Below are 18,665 nucleotides of genomic sequence, written 5' to 3'. Positions count from 1 at the left end.
TATATTAGCATCTGGGACAGAGTAGGAGGCAGTTCACTCTGGGCACGCTATTCATCCAAAAGTGAAAATGCAGCCCCCTATCCCAAAAAAGTTGAGAAGTTAAACTATATTTCCATGTATAACACTTGTATTTTCATCAACATTTATAATGAGTATTTCTGTAAATTGATGTGGCTCTCTGCAAAATCACTGGATGTTTTTGGAACTACTGAACATAACGCGCCAATGTATACTGGGATTTTTTTATATAAATATGAACTTTATTGAACAAAACATACCTGTATTGTGCAACATGAAGTCCTATGAGTGTTATCTGATGAAGATCAAAGGTTAGTGATTAATTCTCTCTCTATTTCAGATTTTTGTAACTCCACTCTTTGGCTGACTCCACTCTGTGTTTTTCTGTGACTTGGCTCTGACCTAACATAATCGTTTGTGGTGCTTCGCTGTAAATCTATTTGAAATCGGACACTGTGGTGGGATTAACAACAAGATTACATTTAAAATGGTATAAGATACTTGTATGTTTGAGAAATTTTAATTATGAGATTTATGTTGTTTTGAATTTGGCGCCCGGCACTTTCACTAGCTGTTGTCATATCGATCCCGTTAACGGGATCTCAGCCCTAAGAAGTTTAAGAGATAAATCAGATTGCGTTCTACATTTCACCTGACACATTATTTTACATTATGAAGCTTACTGTAGTTCCCCAGAATAGTTGAGCCAGTCACGTATTTGTTTGTAAATAGCACAACGGGAGAAAGCAGGACCAGGTCAGTCCAGCTGTGTATTGACAGGGGTTGCGTTTTATATTGAAAGTCAGTGTTTTCTTTGCTTCAATAAGAGTGATCAGGGACGTGCAACTAGGGCTGACCCCAATTTCTCGACAGGTCGATTGTTTGGTCGACCAAGATTTTTTTTTTGTTGAGCAGTAGCAAATAAATAAATAAATAAAGAGTAACGTCCCTTTTTCTGGACCCTGTCTTTCAAATATAATTCATAAAAATCCAAATAATTCACAGATCTTCATTGTAAAGGGTTTAAACACTGTTTCCAATGCTTGTTCAATGAACCATAAACAATTAATGAACATGCACCAGTGGAACAGTCGTTAAGACAGACGGTAGGTAATTAAGGTCACAGTTGTAAAAACTTAGTATACTAAAGAGGCCTTTCTACTGACTCTAAAAAAACACCAAAAGAAAGATGCCCAGGGTCCCTGCTCATCTGAGTGAATGTGCCTTAGGCATGCTACAAGGAGGCATGAGGGCTGCAGATGTTGCCAGGGCAATAAATTGCAATGTCCGTACTGTGAGACGCCTAAGGCAGCGCTACAGGGAGAAAGGACGGACAGCTGATCTTCCTTGCAGTGGCAGACCACGTGTAACAACACCTGCACAGGATCGGTACATCCGAACATCACACCTGCGGGACAGGTACAGAATGGCAACAACAACTGCCCGAGTTACACCAGGAACGCACAATCCCTCCATCAGTGCTCAGACTGTCCACAATAGGTCGAGAGAGGCTGGACTGAGGGCTTGTAGGCAAAAAGTGCTCTTCACTGACGAGTCACGGTTTTGTCTCACCAGGCGTGATGGTCGGATTTGCGTTTATTGTCGAAGGAATGAGCGTTACACAGAGGCCTGTACTCTGGAGCGGGATCGATTTGCAGGTGGAGGGTCCGTCATGATCTGGGGCGGTGTGTCACAGCATCATCGGACTGAGCTTGTTGTCAATGCAGGCAATCTCAACGCAGTACGTTACAGGGAAGACATCCTCCTCCCTCATGTAGTACAGCATGACAATGCCACCAGCCATACTGCTCGTTCTGTGTTTAGTTTCCTGCAAGACAGGAATGTCAGTGTTCTGCCATGGCCAGCGAAGAGCCCGGATCTCATTCCCATTGAGCACGTCTGGGACCTATTGGATTGGAGGGTGAGGGGTAGGGCCACCCCCCCCCCCCCAGTCCGGGAACTTGCAGGTGCCTTGGTGGAAGAGTGGGGTAACATCTCACAGCAAGAACTGGCAAATCTGGTGCAGTCCATGAGGAGGAGATGCACTGCAGTACTTCATGCAGCTGGTGGCCACACCAGATACTGACTGTTACTTTTGATTTTAACCCCATCTTTGTTCAGGGACACATTATTCCATTTATGTTAGTCACATGGCTGTGGAACATGTTCAGTTAATGTCTCAGTTGTTTATATATATTTTTATGGCACATGAGACACCTGTCTGAGTTGAGCCAATCTCAGTGAAATAATCATTTCGTAGACTCTGCAGTGACTCAGATTCTTCTGGTAATAAGCTACACGAGGAGTCAGCAACCTTTCTCATGTGGAATGCCAATTTATTTGATAATTTGGCGTTTGGAAATTGCTACCAAGGATGAACCAGACTTGTGGAGGTCTACAATTTTGTTTTAGGTCTTGGCTGATTTCTTTTGATTTTCCCATGATGTAAAAAGGCACTGAGTTTGAAGGTAGGCCTTGAAATACATCCACAGGTACACCTCCAATTGACTCAAATGATGTCAATTAGCCTATCAGAAGCTTCTAAAGCCATGACATAATTTCCTGGAATTTTCCAAGCTGTTTAAAGGAACAGTCAACTTAGTGTATGTAAACTTCTGACCCACTGGAATTGTGATACAGTGAATTATAAGTGAAATAATCTGTCTGTAAACAATTGTTGGAAAAATTACTTGTGTCATGCACAAAGTAGATGTCCTAACTGACTTGCCAAAACTATAGTTTGTTAACAAGAAATTTGTGGTGTGAAAAACGAGTTTTAATGACTCCAACCTAAGTGTATGTATGTAAACTAACGATTTCAACTGCATGTTGAAAAAGTTTTTGGGAGATGCGATGGATCATTGGGGATCTTTCAATATTCCCTTTCTTTTGATGTTCAGTGAAATCATCCCAAGTGAAGAGTCAACTCATTTAAGTAAAGTAAAATTCAAAACTAAATTATTATTTTTTTTCTATTGGAAGGATTTAATCATTTGCCATTATGTCTACTTAGGATAAGGTACAATTATTATGTTTCTGTCTCCATATAATATGTTAAATATATCCAATGCTAAAAACATTACATTTAAACGGTATTAATATTAATTTGCATATATTTCCGTTAATTCCCATATATTTCCGTTAATTCTCACGGAAAGTTTCCACCTCTGAATATTCCCCAAAATGTGCAACCCTAGTAATGGCGCTGCGTAACATTTAGAGCTAGACGTGCAACAAAGCATTCCTTACCTAGCCCACAATGTCTGCAACAAGTCAAGCAGTCATTTGAAAGAGTAAGAACATTTCAGTGCGACAACTCCAAGGCGAAATACATTAACGCCAAGACAATGGAATTCATTGCCCTTGACAATCAACTGTTCTCTGTCGTGGGTGATGTTAGCTTTCACCGACTGGTTGAGCACCAGTACACACTACCAAGTGCGCAATTTTTCAGATGTTGCCCTACCAGAGTTACACAGTAATAGCGTCACTGCTATTAGCTTCACGACTGACATTTGGACCAACGATATCAGCCCCATGAGCATGCTGAGTCTGACAGCACAGTGGGTCGTTGAGGATTCCGTACTGAGGAAAGTCGTATTGCATGCTCAAGAATATGCTGGTTGTCATACCGCTGCTGCTATTTTAATGGCATTTGAGAACATGTTTGAAACTTGGAAACATGAACACACTTGCTAGCTCCATTCGAACAACTGACTCGAGAAATAACCTCATCAACTGCACCTGCAGCAGACGTGCTATCCTCTGTCATGACATTGAAACGCCTGCTGGCATTCTCTCTTTACTGTGTCGTCACCATGCTCAATGCTATGTACAAGGCCCGCTACTTCGATGCAGACAAAAAAACAGGGTTTACGTGAAATGTTACATACACAGCTGGACAAGATGGAAACGGACACAGTGACAGTACGCACCAAGGAAGAGAGGCCACGGACAGACAGAGCTGAAACTTCACTGCTTGACATGTATGATGAAATCCTGGTTGAGAATGAAACAACTGAACAAATGAACAACAAAACAGCACAGCAAGTGAAAGAAATAGGTTTTGATGATGTTTTACTGGTAATGGGGACATACGTAAATGCCAACAAAATTACTTTTTGGTCAGTGTGGTGTGTGATGGTGGTGTGTGTAATCTTTATTTAACTAGGGAAGTCAGTTAAGAACAAATTCTTATTTACAATGATGGCCTACCCCGGCCCCACCCGGACGACGCTGGGCCAATTTTGCCCCGCCCTTTGGAACTCACAATCACGGCCAGATGTGATACAGCCTGGATTCTTACCAGGGACTGTAGTGACGCCTCTTGCACTGAGATGCAGTGCTTTAGACTGCTGCGTCCATGTGTGTGTGTTAACTATTTAACTGTACTTGAATGCTTAAAAGGCTGCACATTTTGTATTATTTATTGGTATTGGGTTTTTTCTTTGGCAAGGAAAATATCGGATATCGGTATTGGCCAAAAATGTCATATCGGGGCATCACTACTTGCTAGTTAAGTAAGTGGCTGAATTAATAAGGTGACGGGGCATCATATTGCGTTAGCTTTCTGCCGTGGTTGAGAAGTCAAAGCCCTTTGGATGAGTTCTGTACAGCTGCCACTGCTATTATTTTCCTTTAATTTTTTCTCCTCACCGTTCTCGGCACATCTGCTCCTCCCCCATCTTCTCCGAGCAGAGCAGGTAGGCCCGTTGCGGTAGCAACTCCAGACTCATTAGGGCTGTCCCCGACAAAAATTTGGTTGATTAGTCTACATTTTTAAACATGTATTTCTCCACATATAGACACACCCTATGTGTTTTAATAAAAGCCACTATATGCACTGAGCTTGTTGTCACGACTCCTACCGAAGGTGGCCCTTCCCGTTCGGGTGGCGCTCGGCGGTCGTCGTCACCGGCCTACTAGCTGCCACTGATTCTTTCCTCCCCCTGTTTGGGGCGTTTGTTTTGTTGTTTTCGTGGGGTTGGCTTATGTTCGCCGTTTTGTGCATTAAATTAGCACTACCCTGAACTCTCTGCTTCCTGCGCCTGATTTCTCACCCACTACACCCAGAACGTTACACTTGTCTGATGCATTAAGCTTACGGTTTGATGAAATAAGACAAACACCTCAAGAGGGCGCCAGATATCAGATAACCAGAAGAAAAGAAAAACTTAGCCTGACCCAACTATTTTCCTCCCGCTCCTGCTGGCTTTCTCAGATTCTGAAGTTTCCGATAATACGCTACACGAGGAGTCGGCAACCTTTCTCATGTTGAATGCCAATTTATCTTACCATTTTTACCGATCTGCAAACCAGTTATGGTTTTCATATGCACATTTTCATTAAAACAGTTTCATTGAATTTATAATAACATCTTCATCTCTCAAAATCATTGTCATGTAGTTAATCAAAATTCTATCCAAATATAAATGAAAATAATTCACCTAAAAAATTACTTCCATTGCCACTGCCAAGGCTGTAAAATAGCCTACATAATTCCAACAAATAAAAACATTGCAGCCTGCAGGTAGAAAATATCTTGATAAAAATAAATATCCTATAAATCACATTGGCTACACATGGCCTGTCTCGAACGAGCTTGAAACATTGTATCAACTATTAACTTGGGTCCGAGGCCTCCCGGGTGGCGCAGTGGTCTAAAGCTAGCTGTGCCACCAGAGATTCTGGGTTTGAACCCAGGCTCTGTCGCAGCCGGCCGCGACCAGGAAGCCCATGTGGCGGCGCACAATTGGCACAGCGTCGTCCGGGTTAGGGAGGGTTTGGCTGGCAGGGATATCCTTGTCTCATTGCGCACTAGGGCTGGCTTCCGGGTTGGCTTCCGGGTTGGATGTGCATTGTGTCAAGAAGCAGTGTGGCTTGGTTGGTTTGTGTTTCGGAGGACACATGGCTCTCGACCTTCGCCTCTCCCAAGTCCGTACGGGAGTTGCAGCGATGAGACAAGACTGTAACTACTACCAATTGGATACCACGAAATTGGGGAGAAAAAAGGGGTAAAAAAGATATATATATATATAAACTTGGGTCCGGCCCGAAGATTGCGCTCAATGTATAACATTCGGTACTCCGCTCACCATAGCAGAGTACAGGCACCTCACATTTCCTACTGCTTGAGCTCCTGTTCCTCTTAAAGAATGTTAGCTCAAAAGTACTGTGGAGCTCCTGCACCTAAATATAAAAACAGTACCAGCACCCCAAATAAGTACAGGAACCTATTTCACTGGATCAGAGTAGAGGTCGACCGAATATGATTTTTCAACGCCGATACCGATTATTGGAGGACAAAAAAAGCAAATACCGATTAAATTGGCCGATTTTTTATTTATTTATTTGTAATAATGACAATTACAACAATACTGAATGAACACTTATTTTAACTTAATATAATACATCAATAAAATCAATTTAGCCTCAAGTAAATAATGAAACGTGGTTTAAATAATGCAAAAACAAAGTGTTGGAGAAGAAAGAAAAAGTGCAATATGTGCTATGTAAGAAAGCTAACGTTTCAGTTCCTTGTTCAGAACATGAGAACATATGAAAGCTGGTGGTTCCTTTTAACACAAGTCTTCAAAATTCTCAGGTAAGAAGTTTTAGGTTGTAGTTATAGGAATTATAAGACTATTTCCCTCTATACCATTTGTATTTAATTAACCTTTGACCATTAGATGTTCTTATAGGCACTTTAGTATTGCCAGTGTAACAGTATAGCTTCCGTCCCTCTCCTCGCTGGGCTCGAACCAGCAACACAACGACAACAGCCACCATCGAAGCAGCGTTACCCATGCGGAGCAAGGGGAACAACTACTAGAAGGCTCAGAGCGAGTGACGTTTGAAACGCGCTAACTAGCTAGCCATTTCACTTTGGTTACACCAGCCTCATCTCGGGAGTTGATAGGCTTGAAGTCATAAACAGCGCAATGCTTGACGCACAACGAAGAGCTGCTGGCAAAACGCAGAAGTGCTGCTTCTGCCTATCAGATACTTGCATGCTTAGTCAGATTATATGCAACGCAGGACACGCTAGATAATATCTAGTAATATCATCAACCATGTGTAGTTAACTAGTGAACGATGATTGATTGATTGTTTTTTATAAAGATAAGTTTAATGCTAGCTAGCAACTTACCTTGGCTTACTGCATTCGCGTAACAGGCAGTCTCCTTGTGGAGTGCAACGAGAGAGAGGCAGGTCGTTATTGCGTTGGACTAGTTAACTGTAAGGTTGCAAGATTGGATCCCCCGAGCTGACAAGGTGAAAATCTGTCGTTCTGCCCCTGAACGAGGCAGTTAACCCACCGTTCCTAGGCCGTCATTGAAAATAAGAATGTGTTCTTAACTTATTATGGCTGCAATCCCACTAACGGGATAAGTGTCATCAACAACCGCTGAATAGCATAGCGTTACATTTAATAAATATTACTAAAAATATTTATATTCATGAAATCACAAGTGCAATATAGGAAAACACAGCTTAGCCTTTTGTTAATCCACCTGTCATGTCAGATTTGGAAATTATGCTTTACAGCGAAAGCAATCCAAGCGTTTGTGTAAGTTTATCGATCACACGACAAAACATTTAGTACACTTAGCATCAGGTAGCTTGGTCACGAAAATCAGAAAAGCAATCAAATTAATCTTTTACCTTTGATGATCTTCGGATGTTTTCACTCACGAGACTCCCAGTTACACAACAAAATGTTCCTTTTGTTCCATAAAGATTATTTTTATATCCAAAATACCTCCGTTTGTTTGGCGCGTTGTTTAAAAATCCACAGGAAAGAGCGGTCACGACAACAAAGACGAAATTTCCAAATAGTTTCCATAATGTCCACAGAAACATGTAAAATGTTTTTTTTGTATAATCAATCCTCAGGTTGTTTTTAAAATATATAAATCGATAATATATCAACCGCAAATGTCTTTCACAGTAGGAGAGGGAAAATAAATACCTATCCAAACTCTGTTGCGCGAGCAAAACTCATGTGAACACTTGACGCGATGTTATCGTTCCGGCTCATTTTACAAAATAAAAGCCTGAAACTATGTCTGAAGACTGTTGACACCTTGATGAAGCGATAGGAAAAGGAATCTGGTTCATATCCCTTTAAATCCAGCAACGGGAGGCTATGGAACATGGAGTTTTCAAAATAGTAGCCACTTCCTGTTTTGATTTTCCTCAGGGTTTCGCCTGCAATATCAGTTCTGTTATACTCACAGACAATATTTTGACAGTTTTGGAAACTTTAGAGTGTTTTCTATCCAATACTATTACTAATATGCATATATTAGCAACTGAGACTGAGGAGCTGGCCGTTTACAATGGGCACCTTTTCATCAACATAATTGAACCAGGACATTGTCACAAGATAACAGATACTACAAAGCCTGATTTCAGTCTTAACTCAATTTTGACCAAAAGTGTAGTTACTGAGTTTTGGCTTTGTAGGACAGTATAATAAACTGTAGTATACTATACTTCACACTGCAGAATCGCTCCATCATGTGTATTACTATAGACAAGTGAAAGGGGGGCACCTAGTCAGATGTAAAACTGAAATATGTCTTCCGCATTTAACCCAACCCCTCTGAATCAGAGAGGTGCGGGGGGCTGCCTTAATCGACATCCACGTCATCGGAGCCGGGTAACAGTGGGTTAACTGCCTTGCTCAGGGGATGTTGTAGTGTACTGTAGAATCCACAAAAATGTGTAAATACTGTAGTAAATACTACAGTAGTGTCCACAAAAACAATACACTTTTAGCAAATTTGCATATACCATGCCCATTCCCCTTTCCCCATATCGCAAGTATAGAACATAGTGTTCCGTATAGGTTATAGAAAAGAGAAGAAGCTGTTCAGACTAGAGGTCAACTGATTATGATTTTTCAACGCCGATACCGATTATTGGAGGACCAAAAGAAGGCAATACCGATTAATCTGACTATTTTTTTTCTTTTTGTTGTAATAATGACAATTACAACAATACTGAATGAACACTTATTCTAACTTAATATAATACATCAATAAAATCAATTTCGCCTCAAATAAATAATGAAACATGTTCAATTTGGTTTAAATAATGCAAAAACAAAGTGTTGGAGAAGAAAGTAAAAGTGCAATATGTGCCATGTAAGAAAGCTAACGTTTCAGTTCCTTGCTCAGAACATGAGAACATATGAAAGCTGGTGATTCCTTTTAACATGAGTCTTCAATATTCACAGGTAAGAAGTTTTAGGTTGTAGTTATTATAGGACTATTTCTCTCTATATGATTTGTATTTCATATACCTTTGACTATTGGATGTTCTTATAGGCACTTTAGTATTGCCAGTGTAACAGTATAGCTTCCATCCCTCTCCTTGCCGCTACCTGGGCTTGAACCAGGAACACATCGATAACAGCCACCCTCGAAGCAGCATTACCCATGCAGAGCAAGGTGAACAACTACTCCATGTCTCAGAGCGAGTGACGTTTGAAACGTTATTAGCGCTCACCCCGCTAACAAGCTAGCCATTTCACATCGGTTACACCAGCCTAATCTCGGGAGTTGATAGGCTTGAAGTCATAAACAGCGCAATGCTTGAAGCATTGCGAAGAGCTGCTGGCAAAACACACGAAAGTGCTGTTTGAATGAATGTCTACGAGCCTGCTGGTGCCTACGATCGCTCAGTCAGACTGCTCTATCAAATCATAGACTTAATTATAACATAATAACACACACAAATAACACACACAAGTAGGTCATTAATATGGTCGAATCTGAAAACTATCATTTCGAAAACAAACTCCAAAAAGTTCCGGGACACTATAAAGTCCATGGATAATAAGAGCGCCTCCTTACTGCTGCCCACTGCACTGAGACTAGGAAACACTGTCACCAAAGCCCCATATACTACCCACCACTGCGACCTGTATGCTCTCATTGGCTGGCCCTCACTTCATATTCGTTGCCAAACCCACTGGCTCCAGGTCATCTATAAGTCTTTGCTAGGTAAAGCCACGCCTTATCTCAGTTCACTGGTCACCATAGCAGCACCCACCCGTAGCACACGCTCCAGCAGGTATATCTCACTGGCCAAAGCCAACTCCTACTTTGGCCTCCTTTCCTTCCAGTTCTCTGCTGCCAATGACTGGAACAAATTGCAAAAATCACTGAAGCTGGAGAGTCATATCTCCCTCAGTAACTTTTAAGCATCAGCTGTCAGAGCAGCTTACCGATCATTGAATCTGTAAATAGCCCAACCAACTACCTCATCCCCATATTATTTATTTTTTGCTCCTTTGCATCCCAGTATCTCTACTTGCACATTCATCTTCTGCACATCTATCACTCCAGTGTTTAATTGCTAAATTGTAATTATTTTGCCACTATGGCCTATTTATTGCCTTACCTCCCTAATCTTACTACATTTGCACACACTGTATATAGATTTTTCTATTGTGTTATTGACTGTATGTTTCTTTATCCCATGTGTAACTGTGTTGTTTGTGTCGCACTGCTTTGATTTATTATGGCCAGGTCGCAGTTGTAAATGAGAACTTGCTGTCAACTGGCCTACCTGGTTAAAACCTTTTATAACTAGGGGGCAGTATTTTCATTTTTGGATAAAAAACATTCCCGTTTTAAACAGGATATTTTGTCACGACAAGATGCTCGACTATGCATATAATTGACAGCTTTGGATAGAAAAAACTCTGACGTTTCCAAAACTGCAAAGATATTGTCTGTGAGTGGAAAAGAACTGATGTTACAGGCGAAACCCAGATAAAAATCCAATCAGGAAGTGCCGCATTTTTTGAAACCGCCTAATGCCAATGACTCCTTATATGGCTGTGAATGAGCTTACGTTATCTACGTATTCCCCAAGGTGTCTACAGCATTGTGAAGTCTTTTCACGCATTTATGTTGAAGAATGGTAAGGGACCACATTTAGCAAGTGGTCACATGATGGCTCCTGCAGAAAACCTTGCGTAAAGTACACATGTAGCCATTTTTCCAATCACTTCTTATGAGAAACCAATTGTCCCGGTGGATATTTTATTGAATAGATATATGAAAAACACCTTGAGGATGGATTCTAAACAACGTTTGCTATGTTTTTGTCGATATTATGGAGCTAATTTGGAAAAAAGTTTGGCGTTGTAGTGACTGCATTTTCCGGTCGATTTCTCTGCAAAACGTGAAGAACAAACGGAGCTATTTCGCCTACAAAAATCTTATTTTTGGAAAAAAGGAACATTTGCTATCTAACTGGGAGTCTCCTGAGTGAAAACATCCGAAGTTCTTCAAAGGTAAATTATTTAATTTGATTGCTTTTCTTATTTTTGTGAAAATGTTGCCTGATGCAAGCAGAGCCTAGCATAGCATTATGCCATGATAAACTTACACAAATGCTTGCCTAGCGTTGGCTGTAAAGCATATTTTGAAAATCTGAGATGACAGTGTGATTAACAAAAGGCTAATCTGTGTCTCAATATATTTAATTTGTGATTTTCATGAATAGGAACATTTTCTAGGAAGATTTATGTCCGCTGCGTTATGGTAATTAGTTTGAGGCTATGATTACGCTCCCGCATGGGGGATGGGTAGTATCAAGAAGTTTTAACTTTTAAAAAAATATGGTGAAATAAAAGTTTTTTTTTAATCCAGATTTTCATACAATCTTACTGTTTCTGTACCATACCGGCTATACGGTATAACCAGAAGTGCACACAAGGGGCGCTATATTTGACATACAAAACTATTTAAGCAACAGGGATCTTTGATACAGGAGGGGACTGAATGTCTCTGCTGTAACCAAGAAGCTTGAGCTTGACATCTAGCCACTTAGCTAGCATGTTAGCAAACCAAATGCATTGGTGGAGCCCTGAGCTGGATATCATTTATTTGACACATCTTAGATTAGAAGCAGTGGCGTAGCACGCACCCCCACAATGTAGGGATGCCCTCAACCCCCCCCCCCCCAAAAAAAACAATACCCCAGGAAACAGTATAAATGGTATATCCCCCATAGTAACAAGAGAGAGAAAGTCTCCCTTGATCCAGAGGCCGAATCGATCTGGGGTGTAATTGAGCTGTCTGACTCGGATGGACTTTTATTACACAGCTGAGTAGGCCATTACAAAGAGAGTCTGGCCCCCTTCCAGGTGTGTGTGTCTACGACTCGTGGCAGTGTGTGCCTTCGTAAGTGTGGATGCGTGTGTGTGTATTGACAATTAGCCACACGTGGCCCATTCACTAAGGATGTGTGGCAGTAAGGCTGCACAATTAATCAAATTTAGATAGAAAATTCAATATCCATATTGCAAGAGGCTGTGAATCTGCAATATTTTGAAACGCCACTCTGCCGCATGTAATGTCCGTTTTAATAGTTTACTCCATTTGCTACTTGAGTCATCTCTCTCCCGCTTCCCACACACACCAGGCCCCGCCCCTGTCAATCAAGGAGTGCAGTTGCTCGAACACCACCACTTGACGTTCCAAGTTCACTGTGCATGGTCAATGCAACAGATGCAACAATCCATATGAGTTCTATATTTACACTATTTGTTTGTGTATCTTACTCTCTGCAAATAGCTAGTTAGTTTGTATTTTCTTACAAAGTTGTGGCATAAAAACAATTGTGCTACCCACTAATGTTAATTAATTAAGTTCTGATGTAGTTGTTTGTGCTACGGTATGTTCTAAATAAAAGAAGAATAGGCAACACATGAATATGTTACATGAATCAAGAGAAAAATGTAACACCTTAGGGTCCCCTAGAAAACATTGGCCAACAGGTTCCTACAATGTCACAAGAATTCCTCCCTGGCTTTTTAATTCGTTAACATGTCAAACACATTCAAAGTGCCCATTGTAATTCCAACTATAGAACTAGAATATTAATTTTATTTCCAATTGCAACAGTTCACCCAAGTGTTTTGATCTAAATCCCAAGTCAAATCGCAATCTTTTTAAAATGTATTTTTTTTAGTGATGCACCGATATGACATTTTTGGCCGATACCCAATATTTTCCTTGCAAAAAACCCCGATACCCGATATTTACAATTTTAGCGCCCTTTTAAGCATTCTAGTACAGTTAAATAGTTAACACACACACATGGACACAGCGGTCTAAGGCACTGCATCTCGGTGCAAGAGGCGTCACTACAGTTCCTGGTTCGAATCCAGGCTGTCATTGTAAATAAGAATTTGTTCTTAACTGACTTGCCTAGTTAAATAAAAGGTTACACACACACACACACACACCAAAACGTTATTTTGTTGGCATTTACGTATGTCCCCATTACCAGTAAAACATAATCAAAACCTATTTCTTTCACTTACTTGCTGTGCTGTTTCTTGTTCATTTGTTCAGTCGTTTCATTCTCAACCCGGATTTCTATGGAATGGCGTTTGGGTCTAAGCGTGTCAAAAAAGATACACGTCAAATACTGTAAACACATAGTTCGTGGCAAGTGTTTACTTGTTTGCAGACTTTTTTGTACAGCTTTGACAGTGCTACTGTATCTTTTTTGACATGCAATGACCCAACGGTGTTCCATAGTATGCATGTTGTGAAGCTAATAGCAGTGATGCTATTACTGTGTAGTTCCAGTGGAGCAACACCTGGAAAATAGCGCACTTTGTAGTGTGTACCGGTGCTCGACCAATCGGCGAAAGCCAACATCACCCATGACAGAGAACGGCTAATTGTTAATTAAGGGCAATGAATTCCATTATCTTGGCGTTAATGTATTTCGCATTTGAGTTGTCTCTCTGAAATGTTCTTACTCTTTCAAATGACTGCTCGACTTGTTGACTGCTTGATCCACACATCAGACATTGTGGGCTAGGTTAGGAATGCTGTGTTGCACGTGTAGCGCAAAATGTTATGTAGCGTGATTACGTCCTGTTGACATCGGTTTATAACATTGACGTTAAACTAGATATCGGGCCAATACCGATGTTGGCATTTTTAGCTAATATTGTTCAATTCCGATATGTTCACCTATATATATCGTGCATCCCTAGTATTTTTATCGTTATTCGATTTTTGGGCCCATACTGTTCAGCCTTATGTGGCAGCATGCTACAACAACAACAAACAAAAAAAATCGCCCACACCAAATGTAGCCCAGAGGACCTGCCTGCTCTTTCTCTGCATCTTCAATTAGAACAATACTACACCCAGCTGTTAGGTGCTAAAACCCTACTGACTCCCCCAGTAAACCTCAATAACAAAACCACATAACTAATTTCATACTGAACATTCCTCGCTTACTCCAGTCTATAAATACCTCTATCAAACAGCACCCCCGAAGCCACAGATTATCAGCATGGTTCAAACCAGACACTATTCTATGACTCAATCTCAAAGGAATCGTTCCCCTATGTGGGACTAAACAACAAAGGGAAAAATAGGTCAGGCATGAGCAATGGTAGTGACTAGTGAGCACAGAGGATTGAAAGCACTGGGCTCATCAGAAGACATTTAGCAAGACTCTGCCAGCTGTGGGCCAGCCTGTCCCTGGTTGGACATAACTGAGAGCATGACAAAACCACCCTGGGGATGGTGGTTGACTTGCTTTCTTAGCAGTCAACTACTGTACTTTCAATGCAGCTGGGTGACTGGCCTGCTATGCCCTTGTTTTTTGTCATGATAGTCAGGGTCTCCCAAGGTCTCCCAAAATCCTTGGCTGGATGTTCTGCTCCCTCTGATATCATTATCAATGTTTTCTTGAGAAATGCTTGCTTTGGAACACAATGTGCTGTGTGATTCCTCAGTGTCATAATGGGTAGTTTGGGTCCTGGATGCCAATTGGCTGAAACAGCATTTCAGCCGTGTATATTAGACACAAAAATATTTGTTTACTGTTCCATTTATGTTGGCAACCAGTTTACAGTAGCAAAAAGACACTTCGGTGGGTTGTGGTATAAGGCCAATGTCATTTTTTATTTATTTTTTTGCTTATTGGTGCAATATGCAGAAATTGCTGCGCCATTTCCTGGTTGCTAAAAATCTAAATAGTTAACCTAATTTAAGTTAGTGACAAAACAAGCAATGCATAGTGTATAGAATCATTGTACCATCTAAACTGCTGTGAAATATATTTTCAATAACCCCAAATATTGTGTTTCCAGGTGGTGTAAAAAACTGAAAGTTAAAAGACTAAAAAAACATCAGAACGGGAAACATAGAAAGTATATGCAGGATATATCTACCGTTTCTTAGACTAGCTGTCAATGAGAATTACAGATCTATAACTAACATTTCTATGGAAATTTGGTTGGGTTGCCCCAAAAAGTTACATATTGCAGCTTTAAAGCATTTTTAGATTGTAATAAAAAGCGCCATAGAAAAAGTATACATTATTATTAATATACCACACCCCATCCCCACAGATGTCAATTCAACGTCTATTCAACATTGGTTCAACGTAATTTGAAATTACTTGGAAACAACGTTGATTCAACCAATGTGCGCCAAGTGGGTCAGGCCTTATTGCTTAAATACACACCTACTCTGGCATTATTGCTTGAATAAAGCTAGCCTACCCTTAGACATGAGCTGTCTCACTGCTTACTCTGAACGATGTCTAGTTTCAGTTAATAAAAGGAAAACAGCAACTCATGCTGTTTAGTTGTGGATGAGAAAATATGACTTTGCAGTTACAAGCCAGCAGACACTCCTAGAGCAAACTAAAGCCAAGCATCCATCCACTCCAATCATCCTCAGAGAAGCCCAGACTACCACAAGGGTGACACTGTCTTCAATTAGCCCTCTTTCCCTGGGATGCAGTGGAGGCCCAGACTTAACTGATATCCCCCTGGTAGAAGAGAAGAGGCCTGGGCTGGTGGGCTCATGCAGCTGAAGTCTGCAGACACTAATCCCACTGTGACCAGGAGGTCTCCCTGTGGGGGATGATCTCTGCAGAGGTAAAGGATTAGCTCTCCATGAAGAAGTAAATTAATAACAACTTTGATGCATCATGGGTGGGATAGGGGCAAGACTAGCAGTAAGGGCAGTTCCACCATCTTGCACCAACAGCAGAGATTTGCATATTTCTTGAGTCTTCAGAAGTATTGAATACAATGGAATGAGTGCCTTGGCCAGCAGCAAGTTGTTGTCATATATTCGGAAATCTAAATATCCGATTAGGTTGGGTCAAATGAGTGAGTTAAGAACTCCCCCCCCCCCCACCCCCCCCCCCCCCCCCCCCCCACACACACACAGGGGATGACTGTAAATTGTGCATGCTCAAATAGTAACCTACACACTACTCAAAATAATTATCCCAGAGCACTGTGACCTGGCATCCAAGGGAAGATACTATGTCTATCCCATAATACTTTCCTGTCATACTGAGCACTAAATGGGAGTCCCAGTACAATTAACCTCAAAAGCCTTGAGGAAATTACAGGAGCCTCACTGTAATAGTAGTAACCAATTGTTTTATTATCCAGGTTAACAGCTTACATAGTGACGATTGCTAGGTATGTAATATGCATGTAATATACCCAGACACACATTGAACAGAGGTGTGGGGTACTCATGTAGCCTATATTTATATATTTGTGTAATTTGGGTCACAGAGAGCCAAGGGCACTACAACTTGCCCGTTACTACAATGAGCGTTCAGCCATAACGTTAACGTTACTGCACTTGTCAAAATAAGTAACCCCCTCCACCCCCACGCCCTAGGGGTCGTTACCCAAGGGACACAGTCTCAAAAGGCACCAACCTCCCCCCTCCAAGGTAGTGCTGGGTGTTCGAGAATGTACAACCCATGCAAAGGCACGAACACCACCTAGCTGATTCGAGCACTTTTGTTTTTAAATACACTAAATAGTTCCGTTTATGCCTGCTCATTGGTGTGTTCCTGTGTAATGCACAAATGCAATGAAGTTCCTATTGTTTAGCTAGCTAACTGCTAACGTCAGCCAGCTCTGTCAGGGCTCTGCCAGTCAGACACGGAAGGTTGTCTGCTCAATAAAGGTCCCTCCCGGCTAGCATGTACACGCTCAGACAAACACCGTCATTAACCGCAGAAGTACAACTAGAGGACCGAGGCCGATAACGAACTTTCATAACAAAATAAAATGTTGTTGCCATACCTTCCCCAAAATGCCTTGTATTTCCCTGCTTGGAAATACTCTCGTGTTCCTTTCCTGTTACTCTACACCATCTCTGAATCTTGTTTTTTTTCTGATACAGTCGGAATAAACCAGCACAAGTGTAGGAGCAGGGGTGGGAGGAAAAAATCTATGAATTAGCGTTCCAGAATATAACATGTGACATACATTCACCCAATGGGCAGAACGTTCAGACTACATGGTCGTCACTAGTTACCACAGTCACAAAGTAATTAACCCCGCATATTTCTACAATTTATCTTCTTAAAATCCGATTGTAACTTAACCCTAACATTAACCCTAGCCTTGACGACACGAATAACCTTCTCCCCAACCTTAAATTAAGACCGAAAAGCACATTTGTACGAATTTTTACTTTGTGACTGTGCTATCTAGTGGTGACCGTACTACTGTCTCCATAGCAACACAGAGGGATTTAACCCTTGCCGGGATTTTATTGGCTCATGCCCTTAAATTGTTACGTAGACAGCGCAGTGTTTGAAAATAACGTATGAGCAAAAAGAGAGAGCGAGCGAAATAGAAGAGTGAATGTTGCATTGTGAAATATATTATTCGATAATGAGGTCAGCATCAATTCTGGATAAGAAAATTGTAAAAATTGGCATTTTCAAAATGATCATATAGAACTACAATTCTATGTCATCTTCCCCTAAATTATGGTAATATTGTCCAGAGTACAATTCAGAGCTGGGGGAAGGAACCCGTTGTATTATGTCAGAGGGTAGGGGTTACAATGCAGGCAAATGTATTCAAATGTCAGGGTGTAAGTGCTATCACAAATGCAGTGCATGATAACACAATAGGCTCTGTGGCAATGCTGATTGGTCAAAGATGTAATAGGGCATAGATGTCATCAGAAGAGGCTGATGGGAGGAGCTGTAGGATGGGCTCATTGTAATGGCTGGAATGGAATTTATGGAACGGTATCAAACACAGCAAATATTTGGAAACCACATTTGACTCCATTCCAGCCATTACAATGAGCCCATCTCCCTATAGCTCATCACACCAGCCTCCTCTGGTGGCCATACAATCCCATGTCATTTGGGAAACCTCATTATGAGGCATGTGTGGGGCACGGAACCGTATCCTTGACCTCAGGGGGTTGTGCGCCATCAGCCAGCCACCCCTTTGAAGCCTTAGTGAGATTTCCATAATTTTTCTCTCATTAAACCAATGAGAGAAAATTTAATTTTCTGTTCACTGCATGTAAGCTACTGTTAAAAGTAACATGTATGATTGAACAGAGGCAGATTCAGAACAGCAAGTGTTGTAGTTTGAAATGATGACAAGGGATGGACAGGCTCTTTCTCCAAAAAATTCTGAAAGATGATGTACTTTTCTACATTTTTTTGTAATTCTTCAAAGCCTTATACATCAACTTTGAATCATGAGGCTGAGGCTCGAATTTTGACCAATGGTAATAATATGAAGATAGAATAGATGAATTGCTAATGTTTCAGGGTGTGTTTCCTGTAACATGAGC

General features: G+C 41.1%; 1 protein-coding gene across 10 annotated transcripts in view; it reads right to left on the bottom strand.

The window, feature by feature from the left end:
* The window catches only part of LOC110494475 (polyhomeotic-like protein 2), a 45,298-nt gene extending 28,006 nt beyond the window's left edge, over positions 1-17,292 (bottom strand). For 3 of the 10 annotated variants that reach the window (XM_021569572.2, XM_021569573.2, XM_021569574.2), the window contains exon 1: positions 17,141-17,292. Coding sequence is in view for 7 of the 10 variants with exons in the window: in XM_036950538.1 (XP_036806433.1) it covers positions 15,843-15,889 (47 nt within the window). In the remaining 3 variants the exon portion in view is untranslated. Of the gene's footprint in view, positions 1-15,842; positions 15,954-17,140 lie in introns of those variants that run through there. The other 7 variants (XM_036950535.1, XM_036950536.1, XM_036950533.1 and 4 more) reach the window with 5 other exon arrangements.
* Positions 17,293-18,665: the final 1,373 nt, after the last annotated feature.

The sequence above is a fragment of the Oncorhynchus mykiss genome, chromosome 17 (genome assembly GCF_013265735.2).
Source record: "Oncorhynchus mykiss isolate Arlee chromosome 17, USDA_OmykA_1.1, whole genome shotgun sequence".
Taxonomy (NCBI): Eukaryota; Metazoa; Chordata; class Actinopteri; order Salmoniformes; family Salmonidae; genus Oncorhynchus; species Oncorhynchus mykiss.
Note: the sequence above shows the minus strand (reverse complement) of the source record. Positions and strands in the feature narration are given on the sequence as shown.